This window comes from Malaclemys terrapin, chromosome 1, assembly GCF_027887155.1.
Source record: "Malaclemys terrapin pileata isolate rMalTer1 chromosome 1, rMalTer1.hap1, whole genome shotgun sequence".
NCBI lineage: Eukaryota > Metazoa > Chordata > Testudines > Emydidae > Malaclemys > Malaclemys terrapin.
Window position 1 is genome coordinate 103,492,321 of NC_071505.1, and position 25,467 is coordinate 103,517,787.

General features: G+C 50.3%; 1 protein-coding gene across 3 annotated transcripts in view; it reads right to left on the reverse strand.

Annotated features, from left to right (window-relative positions):
• Nucleotides 1–25,467, reverse strand: part of DENND2A (DENN domain containing 2A) — a 91,700-nt gene that overhangs the window by 36,431 nt on the left and 29,802 nt on the right. For all 3 annotated transcript variants that reach the window (XM_054033894.1, XM_054033883.1, XM_054033904.1), the window contains exons 2-5: nucleotides 13,125–13,223; nucleotides 9,276–10,496; nucleotides 7,606–7,733; nucleotides 3,907–4,028 (exon numbers count right to left, since the gene is read on the reverse strand). In XM_054033894.1, coding sequence (XP_053889869.1) covers nucleotides 3,907–4,028; nucleotides 7,606–7,733; nucleotides 9,276–10,496; nucleotides 13,125–13,210 — 1,557 coding nt within the window. In that variant the 5' untranslated portion in view covers nucleotides 13,211–13,223. The remainder of the gene's footprint in view (nucleotides 1–3,906; nucleotides 4,029–7,605; nucleotides 7,734–9,275; nucleotides 10,497–13,124; nucleotides 13,224–25,467) is intronic.

The window sequence follows — 25,467 nt, forward strand, 5'->3', positions numbered from 1 at the left end:
GACAATGCTGGGAGAAGCTCCAGAGAGAGATAGGGCCACTGTGAAATGACACTTTGGGGGAAGTGTGAGGAGGGAATACAGAGGGAAGTCATGGAGCCTTCTCTCCTCACCAGTTCTAATCCCTCCACTATTTGTAACTTTTTTATTTAGCGAAACTACAGGAACCTATATGTGGATGTGAAGGTGCAGCTTCCCTTTACATTGTCAGTGTTGGCCAGTGCCTACAATTTTTCCTGTTGGTATGTCACAGGATGAGCTTGGGCCTTTAAGAGGGTCAAAGTTCAACTCACTCCTGTGATAGCAGGATTTTCAAACGCCCTCAGCATTGGCCTAATTCTGCTCCCGTTTGAAGTCAATGGGAGTTCTGCCATTGAGTCAACAGGCACAGAGTTAGGCCACTGCTGTTTAGATAACACGCAGTTAATTCAAATGGATTTCAAATTCAGCTCTCTGGTTAAATCCGAGCAAGCTGCTTTTCAGTGCAATCACTCTCGGTAACAACTTTTATCGCATTCTCCTTCTTTATAGTACAGCAGCACCCGGAGGGCCCGAGCAGGATCAGCTCTTCTTGTGTTGGGTGCTGTACACCCACAGAGACAATCCCTGCCCTGAAGAGCTTACTCTGCCCCCCCTCCCAGGAATGGAACACCTTCCAGGGAGGAAGGAATTGGGGGCAAAAATGAGCCGTCTGCTTCTTCACGGCTTCCGAGAGGGTGAAGAAGCTTCTCCTTTGGAGACTGGCCTCCACTGCTTCTTCCATCAACCCAACGATTCAAATTATTTATGATGGGTCTTCAGGGTGGGGAGCCTCTCAGACATTCGTAGTCAGTTCTGGGTTGGGGCAATGGGACGGGGCAGGGCTCTACCACGATTTGGGTCCAGTAAGGTCTAACAGCACATTTTTCCTGACCAACGCGGGACAGCAATTTTTTGTGTTAAGAACCATGTAGCAGTATAACTGTGTTATTTCAGCTCCTAGATACTACCTTGACAGGGGGCGCCATAAGGATGAAATCCATCCCCGTGCAGAGGGCCAGCACAAGGCCTATGCAATAGTTCAGTCCCATTTTGAGAGCTTGAATGGGACTTACGAGGTGGATGGGTCCTTGTATGTGCCCTCTACACAGGTGGGAATTCCATCCCAAATACCTGTGATGAAGAGATTAGCTATACAGCCATGCTACAGTTTACCTCTGGGGGGTAAGGAGCTGATCAAAAAATGCAGACACATTTTCATAAGAACATTTCATTGCAATTTCACATTTTCTAAAAAATCTCAATCACCCTAGAAGCTGCTTGAAAAACAGCAACATTTTTTTGGGGGGGGAAAGTTTTCAACATTTTGAAAAAATTGAAATCAGCTCTAATAACAATATCTGCAGCTTGGATAGCACGGCGAGGGCTCTTGGTAAGGAAAACTGAGCTTATGTCCCTGCTGTCGACATTACTTGTTACTAGCGTGATCGTCTACTGTCACATGGGCTGAGCCTGAGGCAGCCTGGACAGTGTAAGGCAGCGTTTCCCAAATGCGGCCACCGTGACCACCAGGGGCTTTTCTTGCGGCCACGACAGCCTCCTGGACAGTGGAGGTGGGGCAGCAAAGCAGTGGAACCTCCCCCAGGGCCACCAGCAGGGGTTGGGCCCTGCCCCCATCTGGAGCCCCAAACGTCAGAGGAGCAGGCAACCAGTGAATTCCCCACCTTGCTAGGGGCGGTGAGTCTTGGTTTCAGCCCTGGGTTGGTGGGCAGCAGGATCCGGTCATGTGTTTTTGGGTTCTGGCTCTGGACTCTGGCCATGCGGCGGCTGGTGCCGGCCCTTGGCTCACACACACACGCCTCGCATCTCTCCTGGCCCCTGCTGCCTCACCGATCAGTCATCCACCCCGCCATCGCTCCTGGACACTGCTGTCCCCCTACCCACCTCCCCGTCCAGGGCTTCTGGCTTGCCAGGGCTGAGTAAGTCTGCTGTGAAAATTTATATGTGTATGTTTGTTAATATTACTTTTCACAGCAGACTTACTAGCTAGCTGGGAGGCTGTGAAAAACAATATTAAACATACAAATGTTACTTTTCGCAGCAGCAGACTTACTAGCTATCAAGTCTTAAAAAAAGCTACCAAAAAGCCAAAGAAACAACAAAAAGAGAGAAGAATGTGCAAAGCACCTTATTTGGGTTTCTATTCTGTTTAGATCCAATACAGAACAGTGACAACTGTACATTATTTTTATTATTGAGTCTGCAAAAAAACCCAAACTCTACATAATTAAATTACAATGATTTGGAAGCATATATGTGCGTATTTATTTGTTTTTCCTAAAGTTAATTAAGTATTTTAGGAAAAATTGTCAGGGCAGCCACCAGCAAGAGTTGGTGGCTGCACTCTGAGGTCACCAAAAAATTGGTTGTGAGAACCCCGGGTCTAAGAGTAGAACAGGTACCAGCTGGAACAACACAGAAAGCAGACAGCATGGTTGCTCTTCACTGGATCACAAGCTTCCAGAAAGAGGCGCAGACCATATCTTTACCCCCTCCTCTGGTCTCATTGCTCAAGAGAAAGACAGTGTCAGATTGAGAGTTGCAGCGCTTGTATGAGATGGGGGAGTCCCCAAGAAAGTAGGACCTCAAGGGTGCACTTGTTAAGGCTGTCTGAGCTAGCCAGGAATTCTAGTAAGCGCCTTCCAGTGAAACCACAGGGAGTTGGTTGCTACCTTTAACCAAACTGATCAACGGAAATCCAACAGGACCTTCCTAATGGAGGGAGTGATAGATGCTTCACTTCACAATTCTTAACAGCTGCAAAAATGGATTACATATTGCCCATGGATGCTGATCAGATTACTGGGTCTTGACTGGCGGCGCATCCAGTGCCACTTTAAAGAGGAGGAGGCTACCTTACACTGCAGCAATAAATGGCCTTTCCCTGGTTTTAAATATTGTGCATGAATGTAGCACTCACAAAATTGTGGGGCTAAAAGCGCAAGGCTGAGCGAAATACAAAGCAGCCCAGAACAGGTAAAACTTCCTCCTCATAGCTCTGCCAATGGTCCTCAACTCTAAACCGCAACCCCACCCTGCTCTCTGGTTCTGGGGTTCCACTAGATTGAAACTGAGACTGCCATCTGGTGGGGATTCTCTGTAGAACTGGGCCCAAACCAACACCCCAAATGCAAATGCCCCTGAACCTCAGGAGAGGTCAGCCCTGGAACCAAATTTTGCAACGGACGTCCACAGTTAGTTTTGTGCTGGACACGTGTAGAGACTAGATCAGAGCACAACTCATTTTCACTTGGAACCTAATAAAAATCTGACTCCAGGTTTCCAGAGGCGAAAGGCCAACATGAGCCCACTGCACTATCACAGCCCTTAGCAAGTCTGTGCATATATGAGTTACCATCTTGGTTAAGATCAAACAGCTGCCCTTCCTTTTGTGATCTGCTTGCTTTCCCCCAAACTGCTTGCACGATGGGGAGACTTCACTGGGAACACATATTTACAGAGGAAATGGATCAAAACAGGATTTTGTCCAAAACAAAACATGATCCTGGTATCACACCCTTCTTGCATAAAATCTTAATGTAGCACTGACAATTACAAACCCTTAAATCTTATCACGGATTATTGAGCGAGTTCCAGATGCATGCTCCTGGCATACTGCTTAGGAGTTAACCCCCGTGTGAGAAAAACGAAAACAAGACACCGTACCAAAGGGTGAACATGGCAATTCTTGTGCCCATGACTCTCTGTTCTCGCTCTTGCACCTCCCCTCAACAGTAGCTAAAACCTAAAAGGTAAAATCCTGGCCCCATTAAAGTCAATAGTAAAACTCCATTGGCCTCAATGAGAGCAGGATTTCTCCCAAAGCCTTTTGGGAACTGGTCACAAGTCATGCTGGTTGAACCAGGATACCTTGGAGGGCGTGCCAGGTACAGAGGAGGTGGGGGATGCTGGGAAAGTCAGGACACATTTCTTCCCCAGGCAGCGGCTGTTCATCTCAATGTCTTCATAGGGGTTTTCCTTCGATGGTGGATCTGCAGCAAAGAGCCACACGCTATAGGTAAGAAATGCAGAAAATCCTGGAGGAGTCCCACAAAATCTCTGCTGGGATCCTATGGCTTTCTCCCTCTTCCCCCCCCCCCCCCATCTGCTGGTTAAAAAAAATTGTTCTCAAACATTCTTGCCATCCCTTCCTTCTCTCCAGCTCTGGGAGTCCAGCTGCTTACTGGATTGCATCCAAATCCTGACCAGGATGTATCCAGCCACAGAATTATGTCACAGAAGTTAGAGATGGAAAAGACCCATTAAGTCCTCCAGTCCATTTCCCTGTCAATGGAGAAGTCATAAGGTTTTCATATACCATGGCCCTTAATATCCCTTCTCTTCTTTCTTCTGATTCCCTGTTCTCTCTGAATTAAAGGCCTGTGCTCCATCTAAGTCCCACCTAAGCCTTCCAAATATCATTTAAGTGGGTCTTAAGTGGTGCATAAGCCTCATGCTGCTAATTTGGGGTGCCTTGATTTGTAGGTGCCCACCTTGAGACAGCTAGTGCCTGATTCTTCAGAAATGCTGAGCACCCTCAACTCCAGTTAACTTGAAAGTGAGCTGAAGATACTCAGCGCCTCTGAGAGATCAGGCCCTAGGTGTCTCAGTCTGGGTACCTAAAATCAGTGATGGAAAATGTAGGCCCAAGTATCTGAATGGGCAGGCAATTTATTACGAGCCTTCCCTTTCCTTATGCATACTGTCGTGCCACCACAACGGAGAGCCAGTAGTTAAAAGCAACCTTCTTTCTCCTGTTCTTGTACACACCTAGCTGAGAATGAAACTCGGGGGCCAGTAATGCTGGAGCAGGCACTGCAGCTTAGCTTTGGATCCTGTATATGGTTTGTATTTCTTCTTTGGCTGTGCAACAGCCTGCCCTGCCGGAGGTCAATGGAGGGGCGGGACCGCAGCTGAAGTCATCAGACAAGGACACAACACCACAAGACCTTTTCTACCTCTTCTCCTATGATACTCCATGAGTCTATGAGTGACTGTCTGGACTCACCAAGGTGAGGGAGGTAAAAGTACTTTTGTCTATCAAAGAAAGCTGCATGCAAATGTTCTGGAACCACACACTGCCCCTGAACTAGAGAACTTATTTTAGGTGTAGGTTTTTCATGGATGTGAATTATTCCAACTGTAATTATCTGATCAGCATTTAACACACTGGAGAGACAGGAGCAGTGAGAATTAGCACTCAGGACCAGGGGACACTGCAACTCTCTTCCTGCTGCCAGCGCTGTTTGCAGACTGACCTCTCACTTGATATGGCAACTCTAGGGTTACCATTCATCCGGATTCCCCCGGACATGTCCGGTTTTTTTGAGTTAAAAATAGCGTCCGGGGGGAATTTGTCAATGTCCGGACTTCCCCCCCATGCAGAGCGTGCGCGGCGTACAGGGCAGCCGGCCGGATCGAGCCACTCGCACGGGGCTCCGGCAGCCAGAGCCCCTCCTCCACTTCCCCCTCCTCTGCCCTGCAACTTGAGATCACTTCCCTCCTCTCTCTCCCAACCTCCCCCTCCCCCCTGCATTCGCAGATCGCGGGCCGGCTGTTCACCTCGGCCTCCGGCAATCTGGAGCTCCGACCCTGCTCCCTGCCCCCGCTGTCGAGCGCGCCGCTCTGCAGCACAGTAAGGGGGCCAGGGGGTCAGAGAAGCGGCAGGAAGGTTCTGGGGGGGGGGGTAGTCAAGAGACAGGGAGCAGGGGGGAGGGTTGGATGGGTCAGGAGTTCGGGGGGGGGCTGTCTGGGGGTTGGGGGTGTAAGGTTTTGGGCAGTCAGGGTACAGGTGGGGGGGGTCTCAGGAGGGGGCAGTTAGGGGACAAGGAGCGGGGGGGGTGTTTGGGAGTTCGGGGGGGCTGTCTGGGGGTTGGGGGTGTAAGGTTTTGGGCAGTCAGAGTACAGGTGGGGGGGGTCTCAGGAGGGGGCAGTTAGGGGACAAGGCACAGGGAGGCTTAGGTAGGGGGTGGGGTTCTGGAGGGCAGTTAGGAGCAGGGGTCCCAGGAGGGGGCAGTCAGGGGACAGGGAGCAGAGGGGTTTAGATGGGTCGGGAGTTTTGGGGGGGGGGCTGTCAGGGGGTGGGGAGTGGTTGGATGGGGCGTGGGAATCCCAGGGGTCTGTCTGGGGGTGGGGGTGTGGATAAGGGTTGGGGCAGTCAGGGGACAGGTAGGGGGTAGAGTCCTAGGGGGCCAGTTAGGATGTGGGGAAGGTCTCAGGAGGGGGCAGTCAGGGGACAAGGAGCAGGGAGGCTTAGGTAGGGGGTGGAGTCCTGGGGGGCAGTTAGGGGCAGGGGTCCCAGGAGGGAGCAGTCGGGGGACAAGGCGTGGGGGGGAGGGTTGGGGGTTCTGAGGGGGCAGAAGTGGGAGGGAGTGGAAGGGGCAGGGGCGGGGCTAGGGCAGGACGGAGGCGGGGCTAGGGCGGGGCTCCTCCCGTCCTCTTTTTTGATTGTTGAAATATGGTAACCTTAGGCAACTCCCATCTTTTCATATGCTGTGTATTTATACCTGCTACTGTATTTTCCACTCCATGCATCCGAAGAAGTGGGTTTTAGCCCATGAAAGCTTATGCCCAAATAAATTTGTTAGTCTCTAAGGTGTCACAAGGACTCCTCATTGTTTTTGCTGATACAGACTAACACCGCTACCACTCTGAAATTTGTCAGCTTGGGGAGAGAGGTGTGGCTGTTTAGGAATGGAGGGATTTGCCAATGCTTTAACCCTGTAATATGATCCATGTTATTCCAGCTGGAAGGGTGACACTTACATAGTGGCTTTGACTAGCAGCTGTTAGGCAATCCCCTGTCCTTTGGCCCCCAAACCAGCTGGGGAAAGAGGGCACATAAGGTCCCCCTAACTCTTGCAAAAGAGGCAGGCAGTTTTAAAATTTACAACTAATGCCCATCTCTTCCGATCGGGGAAAGGACAGGGCATCTCCACCTTGTCTGTAGCAAATCCCAAGGTGATGTGTATCCTTTGTGAGACCTCTCTAACCAAACACCATGAGAGTTTGCTAAGATCAAAATGGCAATGCCCTGCTGGTTCCTGTGGCTCTCTCCCATCCCAAACAACATGACCCCCCTCTGTAGAATACAACAGCACTGATTTCCTTCCTCTCCAGCTAAACTCTGCCAAGAGGTTCACTTAACTCTAGCTCTGCGACAGCTAGACTCAAAGCTCTTCAGGACACGGGATGTGTTCTGCTCTACGTTCTGGAAAACACTGTGTATGTAAGTGTAGGATAATAAAATAACATTCCTGGGAATGGCGCTGATGGAATCTCAGCCATCCCCAGGCACCTGCATTAACGCTGAAGGGTGGAATAAATCACAGTGCCACAAACGCGAACCCAGGGATTGTGGGACCCAATATTTTAATTTCACAGTCACCCGTTCACACAATATTTTTCTTCCTGCTGGCTGATATTTTGTGTGTGATGCACCACAGCATGCTCTTGCCTAATAAATACACTCTCCTAGGTTAGGCCTTGGACTGTGACACGTTTTTATCGATGGTCTCCAAGTCTTTTTAGTTATCCAACCCCTCCCCATCCCCCTCTTGAAGCTCCTACCCAGAATGTCTTCATAGACGTTTTCCTCAGATAAAGTGCGTGTGAGGGCCAGCTTGGTCTGAGCGTACCAATCCACCCTGCCATTCTCGGACGACGACTGCAGCAAGTCTTCAAACTCATAGGACTTCCTGTGCCATTCGGGGGGGGAAGGGGAGGGGAGAAGGAGGGGGTGGGGGAGAAATAGGATGGAGAGTGGTAGAGATAAACAGACTTTACAAGTCCAATAATTCAATATCATTCACTCGTCTCCAGCAAGTCACTCAGCCAGCAACATGAGCTACGGAGGAGCCAGTGCACCACAGATCCATCCCGTACAACGTATAAAGCAATGTTGACACAACAATCAGTTTTTACCAGACTGGGACTGGTCAGCAAATGTCAGGGTTGCAATGGTTTATTTAGTGTATAATGATTCTAACACACATGTAAAACACTATGGGCCACAGTCTGCAACCCCTACGGCACGTTTACACGGCAATCTGGGATCTGACTGCATCACGGGTAGACATACCTGCGCTAGCACAGCTAAAATAGCAGTGTAGATGCAGCAGCACAGTCTTCAGTGTGGACTGTCCAAGCACGCCAAGGACCCCGGGGACCTACTCGCAATGCTAGCTCGCACTAAGCCCAGGGTCCCACAATCCCTGGGTTCGCCCCAGTAACACTGCTATTTTTAGTCCTGCTAGCACAGGTAAAGCTAGCGTGGATATGCCTACCCATGCTGCAATCACGCCTCTGACTGCAGACTTGACATATGCTAAGTAGTGTCTTCCTCCACAAGCAGTCCCACTGATTGCTACTCAACATGAGTAAGCATTGTCAGAAATCAGGCCTCCTATGAGTGGTGCAGGAGAGCAATATGCAACATTGAATAATGAGAAGGGACAGCAGTGGAGCATCCTAGCCAGTCGATCACAGAGAGGTTTAAAGTCCTCTCCCAGTCCAAATGAAGTCAGGAATTTTTATTTTTAAGGTAGATCCACTGCAGAGGATAGGCTCAAAAAGAACAGTACATTTTTAAGGCAGGTTTTCCCCCATCACTCAAATATTTGGACTTACAAAAGGGGATGGGGTGAGGAGCAACCTCCAATAAAACATGAGTAAACAAGGAACAGACTTGAGCAAAAAGGGCAGCTCTCCTCTGAAAAGTGACAGTGTAAAAATGGCATGGCAAGGTCCCCCCTGACCATCTCTCAATGTCTTCTGATCAGCTGTGCTCATTCTGCAAGCAAAAAAGATTGTTTGTTTTGTCTTTAAACTGGCAACATCATGAACTCATCCTGGGATCGGCGAGTCAAGCTGGAATCATTCATTCTCACTCATTGTCACTAGTAATAGGATCTCCATCTCAAAGTCATTACACCTGTGGAAACCTATCGGCCTTGAGTGTTTGCACAGGTGTAACAGAGCAGAATATATCCTGCAGGCTCATGATCACTGACATTGCTGAGGCGGAAAGAACACTACTTCACTTTCAGAGCCCAGGGTGAATTTAGGGAGTGGATAGTCAGAAAGACATCCTCCTACTAATGAACAAGGTTGAGACCCAATAAACATCGACCCCAATGATGCCACTTTTGTGGAGGCCCTTTTCAGAAGCAGAACTGTACACCACCATCAAATTAATCAAGAACTCCTGTACCAGCATTAGAATAGTAAAGCCAGAATACCTGTGGTCAGCATTATTCTTATGTTTCCCATTCCATAGTCTTCTGCTGACAGCTGATGGGGGAGGAGAAGAAGGGAGAGGAGGGGGAGGTATAGATGGCAGAGGGGGCAAGTTTCTCTTATTTCTAGCTGCCGGAATCCATCCCTCTTCTCCCTCATGTTTGAAAGTTCGCCTGGGCTTTGGAAGTGGGTTGATGAAGGGTTTCTTCTCCGGTATCCCTGGTTCTGTGTACACATTCTCCACGCTGTGATCCTTGCATTTCACTTGAGATGCTTTCACCTCTTCCAGAGTGCCAAAAATGGGCTCACTGATTTCTGAGTCTAAGCTGAGGAGCCTCTTATTGAGTTCAGAGCCACAAACACCTTCCTGGTCCTCTGGGAAGGTTTGTCCCTCATCTGCCTTCTCCTGCAGACAGTGTGGGGAATAATAAGTACCTGGCAACTGTGGTTGCAATTCTGCTGATCCTTCTTTCAAGGCCTGCTCCAGTTTCTTGACCTGAGTCAGTACTGAAAGGTTCTCTTTCTGGACCTCCCACTTACCACCTTTCACCTCCTTGCATTTTCCAACACTGGAATCAACCTCCTCTTCCTTCTCCTGCATTTCCACTTTCCTCTCTGTTCCCTGCCCCATGCTCTTTGAAGTGCCCACTCTTCTTTCATTCTCTTTGCCTATCCCTTTGCATTCCAACTCCCAGGTTATAAGTCTCTTGGTGTCCACTTTCCTAGACCCCAAAACTTCCCCACTCATCTTCTCCACCACACATGGTATCTTGTGCTCCTCTTTAACTCCTTGCTCTTCCTCCTTCCGACTGACCAGAGGAGAAGGTGTTTCCTTTTTCCCTTCCCACTCGGAAATCTTGTCCTTGATACTGAAGGGCTTATTCCTCAAACTGACTTTCCCAGCTAACTGTAAATGCTGAGTTCCTCCTATCTGTCTCCTTATGATTTCGCTGCTCTCCTTGACATTAAGATCCACAGATTGGTCACTGATAATCATTTTGGGACTCAGCATGTTCTGCTGAAAGCAGTCTAGCCTTGGATCTAGCACCAAGTTCTCCAGTGATTTCAATGGGCTTTTCACCACAGAAGAAACTTGTTCAGCTTTAGGTCCTAGACTCAGAGTGAAACTGGCACCTTCAGAATAATTTTCACTTGAAGACCCAAACCAAAGTCTTTCTAATTCCTTCACCGTGTTTCTATTATTTTTACTTGCAAGCTTGACCCTACACAGCAAAGACAAAAGAGAAGAAAAAATCACTTTTGCTGATCATTCTAGGTTTGGTCATCAGTACACCAGCTCTATATGCTCTATTGAAGCAGGTGAGGTTGGCAGGGATGCTCAAAGATGGGGGCTGCTGCAGAGCATTCTCAGGGGAGGATCCTGGACTCTGGAATGCACTCCTTCTCTCTCTTGCTATGACAGAGCCCAGTTTGATGCAAGACCTGTCTATTATCCCAGGCTTTCTCTGAGGGAGTGGAATGGGGTGAGCATGGGTGGGATTATAGGTTTTGAAAATTAAGAATGTTCATACTGAGAACAGGTCCGTTTGTATTGTTGTATGCATTTTAAATAGAATAGTAGGGCTTTTTTACTTAGTGCATTAGACAGGTGCATCAAAATAAAAGTCAAAATGGACTCTAGTTTATTTAAGATTTAGTAGCTAGCACATGATTATCAAACAGATGTGTAGACTTGGGACACCGTAGGTATTCCTCTAAAGTCTACTCGGTAACGCCTTTCTAAATAGACTATTTGGCTTAATCATCGAGACAAGGCATAACAAGATCCAGTGGCTGGCAGCTGAAGTTAGCAAAGTTCAAACTAGAAATAAAAGGAGGGAAATTAACCAATCCAAATGATTTTCATGCCATCATTTGGAGTCTTTAAATCAAGGCTGGATGTTGTTCTAAAACATAGGGGCTAGATGAAGGAGCCATTGGATGAAATTCTATGGCTTGTGTTACACAGGCAGTCAGGCTAGATTATCACAGCAGCCCTTTCTTGCCTTGAGATCGATGAAACAGAAGAAAGAACCTCACCAATAGTGATCCTCTCCCCCAATAATTTCACCTTCCAAGTTTTTCCAGAGTGCCCATTAACACAATAACATTGCATGTTCATCAGTCACACAGCTGTAACATCCAGGGGACCCACAAAGGGATTAGGCTCCCATTGTACAAACACACATCACACAGAGAGTTCTTGCCCCACAGAGCACGCCATCTAAATGAAGCTTGTCGTGGCTTCACCGATAAGGATAAAAACCACTTAATTACATGACACCTGGCTGCATCAGACAAACATGTACTTCACCGAGCACTTGTCACCCAAGGATTTCAAAGTGCTTTTATCAACATCCATTAAGCCCCAGCTGGGAAGACATTTACATTTATAACATAATCACTTCAAATCCAAAACTCTTCAGAGCACTTTGCAAAACAATAAGGACTTGTCTATGCTAGAAAGATGGCATCACTATAAGTAAATCAATTTTAAAACTATTTAGTTACAGAGGCACAACTCCCTTAAGTTAAACCAGGGGTGGGCAAATGCTCACGAAGTTGGGGGGTTGGGGTGTGGGAGGGGGTGTGGGCTCTGGGGTGGGGCCAGAAATGAGGAGTTCAGAGTGGGAGTGGGGGCTAAGGGCTAGGGCAAGGGGGGTTGGGAGTGGGGTGGGATGAGGCCTCTGGCTGGGGGTGTGGGGCTCTGGGGTGGGGCTGGGGATGAGGGATTGGGGGTGCAGGAGGGTGTTCCAGGCTGGGAACAAGGCGTTCGGAGGGCTGGAGGAGGATGAGGGCTGGGGCAGGAGGTTGAGGCACGGGAGGGGGTCAAGGGTGCAGGCTCTGGGCGGCACTTACCTCGAGCAGCTCCCAGAAGCAGTGGCATGTCCCCGCTATGGCTCCTACATGGAGGGGCAGCCAGGCGACTCTGCGCACTGCCCTATCCACAGGTGCCGCCCCCACTGCTCCCATTGACCGTGGTTCCTGGCCAATGGGAGCTGCCGGGGCAGGGTTTGGGGTGGGGGCAACGTGCGGAGCCCCTTGGCTGCCCCTCTGCGTAGGAGCCGGAGGGGGGACATGCCACTGCTTCTGGGAGCCGTGCGGAGCAGGGCAAGCCCCGGACCCAGCTCCCCAGCTGGAGCGGGGCAAGCCCCGGACCCTGCTCCCCGACGGGAGATCGAAGGCTGGATGCAGCCCCCAGGCTGTAGTTTGCCCACCCCTGTGTTAAACCAACATAAATGCACTTACCCCAGTTTAGTTTAATTCTATCAACTCCTGGATTCATATAAATTGGGTGAAGTGCGTCTACACCAGGGGTTGGCACTGACATAACTAAATCGATTTAGTTACAATGGTGCAAAAACACAGTGTGTAGGTCAGCCCTAGGTTTCCTGCTGGTAGTGCAGTGAGCTTGTAAGCAAACCTGGCAGCCATTATGCATCCAGCCATAGCTAACACCCAGCCTCGGACATTGGCATCTGTGGTTGCCAAATAGAAGGGAGATACTACCAGGGTATCATTGTCCCCAAGTCTCATGCTCCTGTAATTTCTGCCTATTTCAGTGGGAGGAGGGACTTTCGTGTAACCTTTTGGATGATGCCTCTAATGGGGTGGACCCCCACACACACCCCTAGTCTAGCAGTGCACTGTGGTATCATCACAAGTTATTAGACTAACATCAGGATGTGGGATTTAAACGTACAACCTGATGGCCTAGAGACACCGGCTGAGGCATATTGATGCTAGAGGCACATTTTAGGCTATGAGAGAGAGCACCAATGGAAAGTAATGACTCCCTCTCCACTTCCCTCCCTTGGGAAAAAGAAAAACAAGAATTTAGGACTTTTCACCTCTCAATGGATTTGCAGACACCGTTTTCAGACTTGCTGCTCACGTCGGCTGCCTTGCTAGCTGTCATCGTGTCAGCACCTGGCATGGTGACAGGTCACCTGGGGGAAGTCAAAGCAACACTGAAATGATCAGAGGTATTGTGACAGACTAACAATATCCTGTAGTATCCTGACCAAAGGTTATGGAATGAAGATAAATGTTACTGAATTAAGTAAAACGTGATTGAATCAGGGTTAGTACCTTGGGGATTCCATTGTATTAAAATGCAATTGTGTACGTGTTACGGGGCACTGTATGGACCTTCTCTAGGAAGAGGGGGATGCTAATGTACTTCCTCTGTTATCAGCCTTTTGAAATGTTCCTCCCCCTCCCCCCACGCAGAGATGTGCATATGCTAGTTCAAATGGGATTCTCCAGTGACCAACAGTCAAATTTATTGGATAAATAGTCTGGTTTTAAACTGACTTGGAGCCTTCTTCCTCATCCAGCAAACATGGTGCATGGAGGGCCCCAATCCTTACGGTAGGATTGGAAGGATGGGGCCTACTGAGACCCCATAAGACTGGGTACTTATATGGAGCTGAAGCTGTGATGAACTTGTGACCACAAAGGAAACTCCTCAGGTGGCGTGTCGAAGGACTGCTCCTGTCAGAGCCCTTGTTAGGATAATGTCTGGTACGTTTATTGACACGCGGGTAGGTTTGTCTATTGTTTTAAACACGTTTTCTCGACAGTGCTTTTACCCTAATAATAACATAGGCTCACATAAGAAGAGCTGTGTGGTCTCTATAACCATGGGCAGTCACACTGTTAACTTTCAGAGTAGCAGCCGTGTTAGTCTGTATCCGCAAAAAGAACAGGAGTACTTGTAGCACCTTAGAGACTAACAAATTTATTTGAGCATAAGCTTTTGTGGGCTACAGCCCACTTCATCGGATGCATGTAGTGGAAAATACAGTAGGAAGATATATATACACACAGAGAACATGAAACAATGGGTGTTACCATACACACTATAAGGAGAGTGATCAGTTAAGGTGAGCTATTATCAGCAGGAGAGAAAAAGAACTGTTTGTAATGGTAATGAAAATGGCCCATTTCCAGCAATTGACAAGGAGATGTGAGGAACTGTAGAGGGGGAAAAGTAAGCATGGGGAAATAGTCCACTCCCAGTCTTTGTTCAAGCCTAATTTAATTTGCAAATTAATTCCAATTCAGCAGTCTCTCGTTGGAGTCTGTTTTTGAAGTTTTTTTGTTGTAATATTGTGACTTTTAGGTCTGTAATCGAGTGGCCAGGGAGGCTGAAGTGTTCTCCGACTGGTTTTGGAATGTTATAATTCTTGATGTCTGATTTGTGTCCATTTATTCTTTTACATAGAGACTGTCCAGTTTGGCCAATGTACATGGCAGAGGGGCATTGCTAGCACATGATGGAATATATCACATTGGTAGATGTGCAGGTGAACAAGCCTCTGATAGTGTGGCTGATGTGATTAGGTCCTATGATGGTATCCCCTGAATAGATATGTGGACAGAATTGGCAACGGGCTTTGGTGCAAGAATAGGTTCCTGGGTTAGTGTTTTTGTTGTGTGGTGTGTGGTTGCTGGTGAGTATTTGCTTCAGGTTTAGGGGCTGTCTGTAAGCAAGGACTGGCCTGTCTCCCAAGATCTGTAAGAGTGAGGGATCGTTCTTCAGGATAGGTTGTAGATCCTTGATGATGCGCTGGAGAGGTTTTAGTTGGGGGCTGAAGGTGATGGCTAGTGGCGTTCTGTTACTTTCTTTGTTGTGCCTGTCCTGTAGTAGGTGACTTCTGGGTACTCTTCTCGGTCTGTCAATCTGTTTTCCAGAAAACAGATTGACAGACAGAAAAAAATCTGTTTCTTCACTTCAGCAGGTGGGTATTGTAGTTGTAAGAATGCTTGAGAGAGATCTTGTAGGTGTTTGTCTCTGTCTGAGGGGTTGGAGCAAATGCGATTGTATCGTAGAGCTTGGCTGTAGACAATGGATCGAGTGGTGTGGTCTGGATGAAAGCTGGAGGCATGTAGGTAAGTATAGCGGTCAGTAGGTTTCCAGTATAGGGTGGTGTTTATGTGGCCATCATTTATTAGTACTGTAGTGTCCAGGAAGTGGATCTCTTGTGTGGACTGGTCCAGGCTGAGGTTGATGGTGGGGTGGAAATTGTTGAAATCATGATGGAATTCCTCAAGGGCTTCTTTTCCATGGGTCCAGATGATGAAGATGTCATCAATGTAGTGCAAGTAGAGTAGGGGCCTTAGGGGACGAGAGCTGAGGAAGCGTTGTTCTAAGTCAGCCATAAAAATGTTGACATACTGTGGGGCCATGCGGGTACCCATAACAGTGCCGCTGACTTGAAGGTACACATTGTCCCCAAATGTGAAATAGTTATGGGTGAGGACAAAGTTAACTGTCTCCACAAAGAAAGCAAGCAGATGTGCTAGGGCAGCTTGTCTGAGCTGGGAATACTACAGTGATGGCAGGGAACTGTTCAGCCTGCAAATACCCCAGTCAGAAGGGACAGAGATGCAGATCTCCATCCAAAAAGTCAACTGCTGGGGCGCTGGAAGCCTGAGAGTGGGCGCCCTGGCTGGACCCCTGAGGGGGAACACAGGTGCAGTTGCCCTGAACTGTGACAGGTAACACTGTCTGTTCCAACATGACAAACTTCCCTTGTCCCTCCTCTCTCCAAGCACACACACAAAACCTGCCCCTGGAAATCCAGTAGGATAATAGCAGCAAGTCACTTCATCTCTCTGCCTCCATTTCCCCTTCTGTAAAATGGTGATGAGCATTTTTATCCACCTACCTCCCCAGAGTGCTGTGAGAATTAGATAGTCTTTGGGGCATGGGCTGTCTATTACTCTGTGTTTGTACAGCGCTGTGCGCAGTGGGACTCCCGTCTCAACTGGTCCCATAGGCACTGCCATAATAAACATGATTAGTAATATTACTAGTCAATGGCTGTACAGTGATTTGAACAGGCAAGACACAACATAAAAGCTAAACATTTTTGTTATAACACTTGGGTATCTGTCTTCCCTCAGGAGACTGTTAAAAATGGCTTTAAAAATAATCTGTCTGATCCAGAGAATTAACAGCCCCATGGCTTATGAAGCCACTGTATCAACAGCTTTCTTGGACTGGTACCCAGCTGAGAGGTTTATTGATTAAACTACTGTAGATCCCATGGTCACTTTGTGCTCAGGTTCCTGATCACCTGATGTATTCTCACTCTAGTGGGTCATTATAGAGAGTGTTACTGATCTCCCTTGGGAATTTAAGGGGTGAAATGCATCCCTGGCCTAAGGTCTTTAAACTGCAGAAGTTGTTTTGGTCACTGCTCACTATTCTTTGCATGGTGATTTCTAATCTTTTTGGGGCAGGGGTGTCAATCTATCCTCTTGGCGCACCTTTGCAACGAAGGCCTGGTCTACACTAAGAGTTTAATTTGAATTTAGCAGCGTTAAATCGAATTAACCCTGCACCCGTCCACACAACGAAGCCATTTCTTACGAAATAAAGGGCTCTTAAAATCGATTTCTGTACTCCTCCCCGACGAGCGGAGTAGCGCCGAAATCGATATTGCCATTTCGAATTAGGGTTAGTGCAGCCGCAATTCGATGGTATTGACCTCCGGGAGCTACCCCACAGTGCACCATTGTGACCGCTCTGGACAGCAATCTGAACTCGGATGCACTGGCCAGGTAGACAGGAAAAGCCCCACGAACATTTGAATTTCATTTCCTGTTTGCCCAGCACAGGAGAGCACAGGTGACCACAGAGAGATCATCAGCACAGGTAACCATGCAGTCCGATAATCGAAAAAGAGCACCAGCATGGACCGTACGGGAGGTACTGGATCTGATCGTTATATGGGGAGAGGATTCAGTGCTAGCAGAACTTCGTTCGAAAAGACGAAATGCCAAAACTTTTGAAAAAATCTCCAAGGGCATGATGGAGAGAGGCCACAATAGGGACTCAGATCAGTGCTGTGTGAAAGTCAAGAAGCTCAGACAAGCCTGTCAAAAAACAAAGGAGGCAAACGGTCGCTCCGGGTCAGAGCCGCGGACATGCCGCTTCTACACCGAGCTGCATGCAATTCTAGGGGGGGCCGCCACAACTACCCCACCTCTGACCGTGGATTCCGAGGTGGGGGTAATCTCATCAGCCACACCTGAGGATTCTGTGGACAGAGAAGAGGAGGAGGAGGAGGAGGACGAGCTTGCAGAGAGCACACAGCACTCCATTCTCCCCAACAGCCAGGATCTTTTTCTGATCCTGACTGAAGTACCCTCCCAAGCCAGTATCCAAGACCATGACCACATGGAAGGGACCTCAGGTGAGTTTACCTTTTAAAATATAAAACTTGTTTTAAAAGCAAGCGTTTTTTAATGATTACTTTGCCCTGAGGACTTGGGATGCATTTGCGGCCAGTACTGCTACTGGAAAAGTCTGTTAACGTGTCTGGGGATGGAGCGGAAATCCTCCAGGGACATCTCCATGAAGCTCTCCTGGAGGTACTCCAAAAGCCTTTCCACAAGGTTTCTGGGCAGTGCAGCCTTATTCCGTCCTCCATGGTAGGACACTTGACCACGCCATGCTAGTAGCAAGTAATCTGGTATCATTGTATGACAAAGCCTGGCAGCGTATGGTCCCGGTGTTTGCTGGCATTCAAGCAACATCCGTTCTTTATCTCGTTGTGTAATCCTCAGGAGAGTGATATCACTCATGGTAACCTGGTTGAAATATGGGAATTTAATTAAGGGGACAGAGGTGGCTGTTCCTACTGGGCTGTTTGCCTGTGGCTGAAAAGAAATCCTTCCCTGCAGTTAGCCAAGTGTGTGTGTGTGGGGGGGGAGGGGGAATTGGCCCTGAGCTTTTCGCGTTTGGCTAGCAGGGATCTTCCCTGATACCAGCCACACGGTGGGGGGAGGGAAAAAGTGATCATCCAGAGAATTGGATGGGGTGGGGGGGGTAGTTTGTTTTCTGCTGCTGAAGGTTAACAGGAAAACTGCAGCACTCAACGGGCTTTGTTTGGTATGTGGGAAAGGAGGGCGCAGAAGTCGAAAGACAATGGCTTACCATGGCCACACGCAAGCCGAATTCTGTTGCCCGGACCTGCGTCTGTGATCTCTAGCAGTAAAGCCACAGGCACTCAATATTAAGAGGCAAAATGCGACCTTGCACAGAAATCACATGTGCTATGTAATGTGAATAGTGTTGTACACCATGAAAGAGTATAAGCATTGTTCTGTAAAATGTATCTTTTTAAAAAATTCTCTCCTTTTTTCCCTCCCTCCAGCAGCTGCAAATTTTTCAAGCCTCCCTCCTCCGTCCCGAAGGCTATTTCAGATAAGGTGTTGGAAAAAGAGGACGCGAGACGAGATGTTCGCGGAAATCATGGAATCCACCCGCAGTGAAAGAGCTCATCTGAATGAGTGGAAGGACACGGTTTCAAAGTATAGGAAAGATGCCAGTGAACGTGAGGACAAGAGGGACCAATGTGAAGACATGAGGGACCAACGTGAGGACAGAAGGGACAACGTGAGGAGAGGAGAGACGCTCGAGATGAGAGGTGGCGGCAGGAAGATCAGAGGAGGCAGGATGCAATGCTGGGTCTGCTGCGTGAGCAAACAGACATGCTCCGGCATCTGGTGGAGCTTCAGGAACGGCAGCAGGATCACAGACTGCCGCTGCAGCCCCTATATAACCCCCTGCCCCCTCCCCATGTTCCATAGCCTCCTCACCCAGACGTGTAAGAATGTGGGGGGGGGGGGGCGGGGAAGGCTCCGTGCACCCTCCCATTCCACCCCAGTGGATAGCCCAAGCAAAGGGCTGTCATTATTTTAACCTTTTTTTAGTGGCCTTTTCCTTCCTTCTGATCCTCCTCCCAAACCCCACCCAGGCTACCTTCACAGTTCTCTCCCTCTTTTTATAATCAATTAATAAAGAATACATGATTTTTAAACAATAGTGACTTTATTTCCTTTGAAAGCAAGCTGTGATCGAAGGGGGAGGGTGGGTTCCTTACAGAGAATGAGTCAATAAAGGCGGGTTTTCATCAAGGAGAAACAAACAGAAATTTCACACTATAGCCTGGCCAGTCATGAAACTGGTTTTCAAAGCTTCTCTGATGCGCAGCGCTTCCTGGTGTGCTCTTCTAATCACCCTGGTGACTGGCTGCGCGTAATCAGCAGCCAGGCGATTTGCCTCAGCCTCCCACCCCGCCATAAAGGTCTCCCCCTTACTCTCACAGAGATTGTGGAGCACACAGCAAGCAGCAATAACAATGGGGATATTGGTTTGGCTGAGGTCTGACCGAGTCAGTAACGATCGCCAGCGACCTGTTAAACGTCCAAATACACATTCTACCACCATTCTGCACTTGCTTAGCCTGTAGTTGAACAGCTCCTGAGTCCTGTCCAGGCTGCCTGTGTATGGCTTCATAAGCCATGGCATTAAGGGGTAGGCTGGGTCTCCAAGGATAACTATTGGCATTTCAACATCCCCAATGGTTATTTTCTGGTCTGGGAAGTAAGTCCCTTGCTGCAGCCGTTTAAACAGAGTAGTGTTCCTGAAGACGCGAGCATCATGAACCCTTCCCGGCCAGCTCACGTGGATGTTGGTGAAACATCCCTTGTGATCCACCAGTGCTTGCAGCACCATTGAAAAGTACCCTTTGCGGTTTATGTACTGGGTACCCTGGTGCTCCGGTGCCAAGACAGGGATATGGGTTCCATCTAACGCCCCACCACAGTTAGGGAATCCCATTGCAGCAAAGCCATCCACTATAACCTGCACATTTCCCAGAGTCACTACCTTTCGTAGCAGCAGCTCAGTGATTGCTTTGTCTACTTGCATCACAGCATCCCCCACAGTAGATTTGCCCACTCCAAATTGATTCCCGACTGACCGGTAGCTGTCTGGCATTGCAAGCTTCCACAGGACTATCGCCACTCGCTTCTCAACTGTGAGGGCTGCTCTCATCTTGGTATTCTAGCGTTTCAGGGCAGAGGACAGCAAGTCACAAAGTTCCATGAAAGTGCCCTTACGCATGCGAAAGCTTCACAGCCACTGGGAATCATCCCACACCTGCAACACTATGCGGTCTCACCAGTCTGTGCTTGTTTCCCGGGCCCAGAATCGGCGTTCCACGGATAGAACCTGCCCCATTAACAACATGATCTCCAAAGCACCGGGGCCCGCGGTTTGAGAGAATTCTGTGTCCATGTCCATGTCCTCATCACTCTTGTCGCTGCGCTGCTGTTGCCGCCTCCTCCTCGTCTCGTTTTTCTGGTCCTGGTTCAGCATAAACTGCACGAGAATGCACGAGGTGTTTACAATGTTCATGACTGCTGTCTTGAGCTAAGCGGGCTCCATGCTTGCTGTGGTATGGAGTCTGCAGTGTTCACCCAGGAAAAAAGGTGCAAAACGGTTGTCTGCCGTTGTTTTCATGGAGGGAGGGATGAGGCTGTACCCAGAACCACCTGCGACAATGTTTTTTGCCCCATCAGGCACTGGGATCTCTATCCAGAATTCCAATGGGCGGGGGAGACTGCGGGAACTATGGGATAGCTATGGGATAACTACCCACAGTGCAACGCTCCGGAAATCGACGCTAGCCCCGGTACATGGACGCACACCGCTGAATTAATGTGCTTAGTGTGGCCGCATACATTTGACTTTATACGATCTGTTTCCAAAATTCGAATTCTGTAAATTCGGATTAATCCCGTAGTGTAGACATACTCACAGTCAGTGCAACAGATGTTCTCCTTTTAGTCTTGTCCTGAAAACCAACTCTGGCTCTTTAAGAGCCAACCACAAGGCAGTGTCAGTACTTCTCAGGAGGGCATTATCTGTGGCCACTGAAAAGCATTTCAATGACAGGAAGGAGTTCATTGTCTCTTACACAATACTTTGAAACCCTGAAAGCCTCTGGAGTCTATCCACTTGGCTGGTCTATCAGATGCTTCCCTGCCACGGCCGGAGTTTGGCAGCAAGACCAATCGCATCAGTAAAGTTAGTAGTTCCTAGGACTTTTCAAGAAAATGAACATATAAAAGTATTTCTCATTTCCATGGTCTACATACTTTTAAAGAGAGAGAGGGAGAAATAGAAATAATTCAGTCTTGTTCTTTTCTGAGCTCTCACCCCGCGCAGGCAACATTCTGTAAGACAGAGTGAACTCTGGATCATCTCAATGAGTACAGGTTCAGGGTAATTTATTACAAACCATGTCCTCTCTTTCCCCAGGCAATAAGCCCCGCTGCTTCTTTTCCTCATTAGTAGCTGGCACAACACCCAATTCATTTTTAATGACAGAGCATCCTTGCAAAATTGTCAGGAAAATTGACCAGCCCAAGGAAGCAAAATCTATTCACCCACTCATTAGCTGTTATGTTTAAGGATAATGAAAAAACGGAAGATCATTCATTCCTCTGTCCACAGAATGACTCACTCAGGCAAGTGGGCAAGTAGATTTCTGCAGAGCTGTAACAGAGATTGTTCTGCACTTAGATTGTAAGCTCGCTGGGGCAGGGACCATCTCTTTGTGCTGTGTTTGTACAGCACCTAGCACAATGGGGTCCTAGCCTATGACTGGGGCTCTTAGGAGCTACCACGATATGAATAATAATAGAGGCTGGGATATATATAACCACTTCATTTAATCACCATTCTGGAGTTTCTCTTCTGGCAAGCTCCGAAGTCTATCACAATAGGATTGGGGGGGCTCCTCTCCCTTCCCTGGCCCATGCAATCCCCCACCCAATAAACTCTGACTCTGCCAGCAGAGCCCTCTGTGGAAAATCAGGAGAAAGATGCCACCCACCCGCACCAATGGGTGGGGAAAATTGATGGGGCCAGCAGTGAAAGGGGGCCAGCCCCTGTAGTAAGGGAGGGAGGCACTTGCCAAGGGACAATAGGTAGCTCCTCCCATGGGAGTCGCTAGCACCCATTGGCCAGCTGGGGGGAAGGGGTGCTGATTGGCCAGCATTCCCCAGCTCCCAGAATTTAGCTCAGCAAAGGGGCCATTTGGAGCCTCTTTTGGCTCCATTCCAACAGCCCATCCTGCCCACCAAAACTAGGAAGGGGAACCCAGCTTGACAGATGCTGTGGGTCTAGCCTGTGTAGGGGTCAGGAAGGAATTTTTTCTTCTATGGGTCAATTGGCAGAGGACCAGGGAGTTTTTTCCCTTCCTCGCAGCATCTGCAAGTTGCTTAGTATCTAATTGAGGTACTGGTATGGTGCTGCTTACTTGTTGCAACATGCAGCCGGTTTCCAGTGAGGTTGAGAGAATAAAATGAATGGTTCCCAGAGGTGAAAGACCTGGGATTTTGGCCTTGGGCTCGTATGATAGGATGAAACCTTGTGGTCTTTGTGGGCCACGCTCAGACCTTGTGGCCCTTGTGGGCCAAGGTCCCCACCCTCCTGCCCCCTTTGTCTCCCTCAGGGGGAGGAGAGTGCTAGGACTCACAGAGAACTGAGTCCTGGGGGGTAGGCTGAGGAGAACCACCCCGGATTAGGTAAGGAGCCCTGTAATACCCGCACTGAAACCAATTGAATGCCTGGTATAGGTGAGTAGTGGTGATGGGCAGGTAGTGGCCCTCCCCTACGTTCACATTTAATAAAAGTTGCAGCCTGCCACTTAATTCCATGCATGTTTCTGTCCTTGCTTTGCCACTGTGTCCCTATCTGCTAGCATTCAGATGTGGACAGATGGGCGGTAGCGGTCAACATGGGTCATACGTCTGATCCGAGCACACTGCTAAACTAGGCACTGTGGGAGGTGGGAGGAGAGGCTGAAGAAGAAATGGATCATCATTGGCAGGGGGAGGGAGGAGGGTGCAGACCTGTTCAGTCTCCCACTAAAGCCAGGAGAGACTCCTGTCCGTAGCTGCTTTCTGCACTGCTCCTGCTTAGGAGCTGAGGGACACTAGTCTGTGACCACATGAGCAGGGCTGCTCTAGGCAGGAGGGTTCACTTCTAGCCACAGAGAGACAGCTGAGAGTATAATGCCTCATGTGTATTTGGGACTTGAACCTGTAGCTAGAGCAGCACATCTCTCCCTGGCCACATGGGCCTGTAGCAGTGACTGGAAAATAACAGGGGAGGAGGCAGAAGGTAGCCATAGGCACCCAGGGAGTGGTGCCGGAACGGGGAGGGCAGGGGCCCATGGCCCTCCCACATTTCGCCAGGGCGGATCCTTCCCCTCCTCTTCCCCGGGGCCAGGCCAGCATGGAGCCCAGCCAGGGAGCCCAGACAATTGTGGGAGATGCACGTGTTGACCCTCCACCCGCCTTCGGTGCAGGGGGGCTGAGGGCAGCCCCCAGCCCATGTCCCCACCCCCAGGCTCCCAGCACAGCCCAAAGCCAGTGGAGGGTCCACGATTCCACGCTGGCTCACCACAGCTGCCCACATGGCTCTCCCCGACCCAGCTCCAGCGTGCGGGGGGCTCAGAGTCGCAGCCTGGACATGGTAAGAGCTGTGCGGGCAGCTGTGGGGAGCTGCGGTGCAGCCCACCACTAGGGTTGCCAACTTTCTACTCGCACAAAACCGAACACCCTTGCCCCGCCCATGCCCTGCCCCCCTCAGAGGCCCCACCCCCACTCACTCCATCCCGCCTCCCTCTGTCACTCGCTCTCCCCACCCTCACTTACTCGCTCATTTTCAATGGGCTGGCTCAAGGGGTTGGGATGTGGGAGGGGGTGAGGGTTCAGGCTGGGAGTGCAGGCTTTGGGTTGGGCCCAAAATGAGGAGTCCAGGGTGCAGATGGGGACTCTGGGCTGAGGCAGTGTGTTGGGATGCAGGAGGGGGTGAGGGCTCCAGCTGGGGTTGCATGCTCTGGGGTGGGGCCAGGGATGAGGGATTTGAGATGCAGGAGGGGGCTCCAGGCTGGGGCTGAGGGGTTCGGAGAGTGGGAGGGAGCTCTAGGCTGGGGCAGGTGGTTGGGGTGCGGGAGGGGGACGAGGGCTCTGGTGGGGGGTGCAGACTCTGGGGTGGGGCTGGGGATGAGGGGTTTGGGGTGTAGGAGGGTGCTCCGGGCTGGGGAGGTGGAGCAAAGGCGTTTGGAGTATGGGAGGGGGCTCCAGGCTGAGGCAGAGGGTGGGAGTATGGGCTTTGGGCTGAGGGTGCAGGTTCTGGGGTAGGGCCAGAAATTAGGGGTTCAGGGTGTGGGAGGGGGCTCCGGGCTGGGGCAGGGGGTTGGGGTGTGGGGGGGAGGGCTCTGGCTGGGGGTGCAGGCTCTCATGTGGGGCCAGGGATGAGGGATTTGGGGGGTAGGAGGGGCAGGGGCAGGGGTGCGGCAGGGGGTGAGGGCTCTGTCTGGGGGTGCAGGCTCTGGGGTGGGGTTGTGGATGAGGAGTTTGGGATGCAGGAGGGTGCTTCGGGCTGGGACTGAGGGTTCAGAGGGCAGGAGGGGGATCAGGGCTGGGGAATGGGGTTGGGGTGTGGGGTGTGGGAGGGGGTCAGGGGTGCAGGCTCTGGGCGGCGCTTATCTCAAGCAGCTCCCAGAAGCAGCGGCATGTCCCCCTCCACTCCTAGGCAGAGGCATGGCCAGACAGCTCTGCGCGCTGCCCCATCTGCAGGCGCCGACCCTGCAGCTCCCATTGGCTGCAGTTCCCGGCCAATGGGAGCTGCGGAACCAGCATTTGGGGTGGGGGCAGCATGCGGAGCCCCCTGCCTGCCTGTACGCGTAGGAGCCGGAGGGGGGACATGCCGCTGCTTCTGGAAGCCACGCAGAGCCACGGCAGCCAGGGAGCCTGCCAGCCCTGCTGCGCCGAACGGACTTTTTAACAGCCTGGTCAGTGGTGCTGACTGGAGTCACCAGGTTCCCTTTTCGACCAGGCATTCCGGTAGAAAACCGGACACCTGGCAACCCTACCCTCCAACTGCCCTGGGTGGGGGGCCTGTCCAGGGGGCAGAGACACAGCCTGGAGGCTGCTCTCGGTGGGACCCCTGCACTGCAGGCAGGTGGAGGGTCCTCTGTGGCTCTTATCATGGCTGGGCTGTGGCTTCGAGGCACTCCCCCAGCCAGAGCCAGGTCAGGGAGAGCCGCGCAGACCACTGTGGGGAGCCTGGGTCCTCCACCTGCCCTGGGCGAGTTGTCCAGGGGTGGGGACAGGGGCTGCTTTTGGCCCGCCCCATCTCAGGGAAGCGGGCTCCCTGGCCCTGCTCCAGCTTCCGGCTAGGCCAGGGGCAGGACTTTGGGGGGTGGGGCCCCCCAGGCCTTCTATTTTTGGGAAGGCTCCGACGCCCTTGCACCCAGCCAGGGGAGATGTCAGGGCCAGCCTGGAAAACAGTACTCCTATATTCCTAAAGTT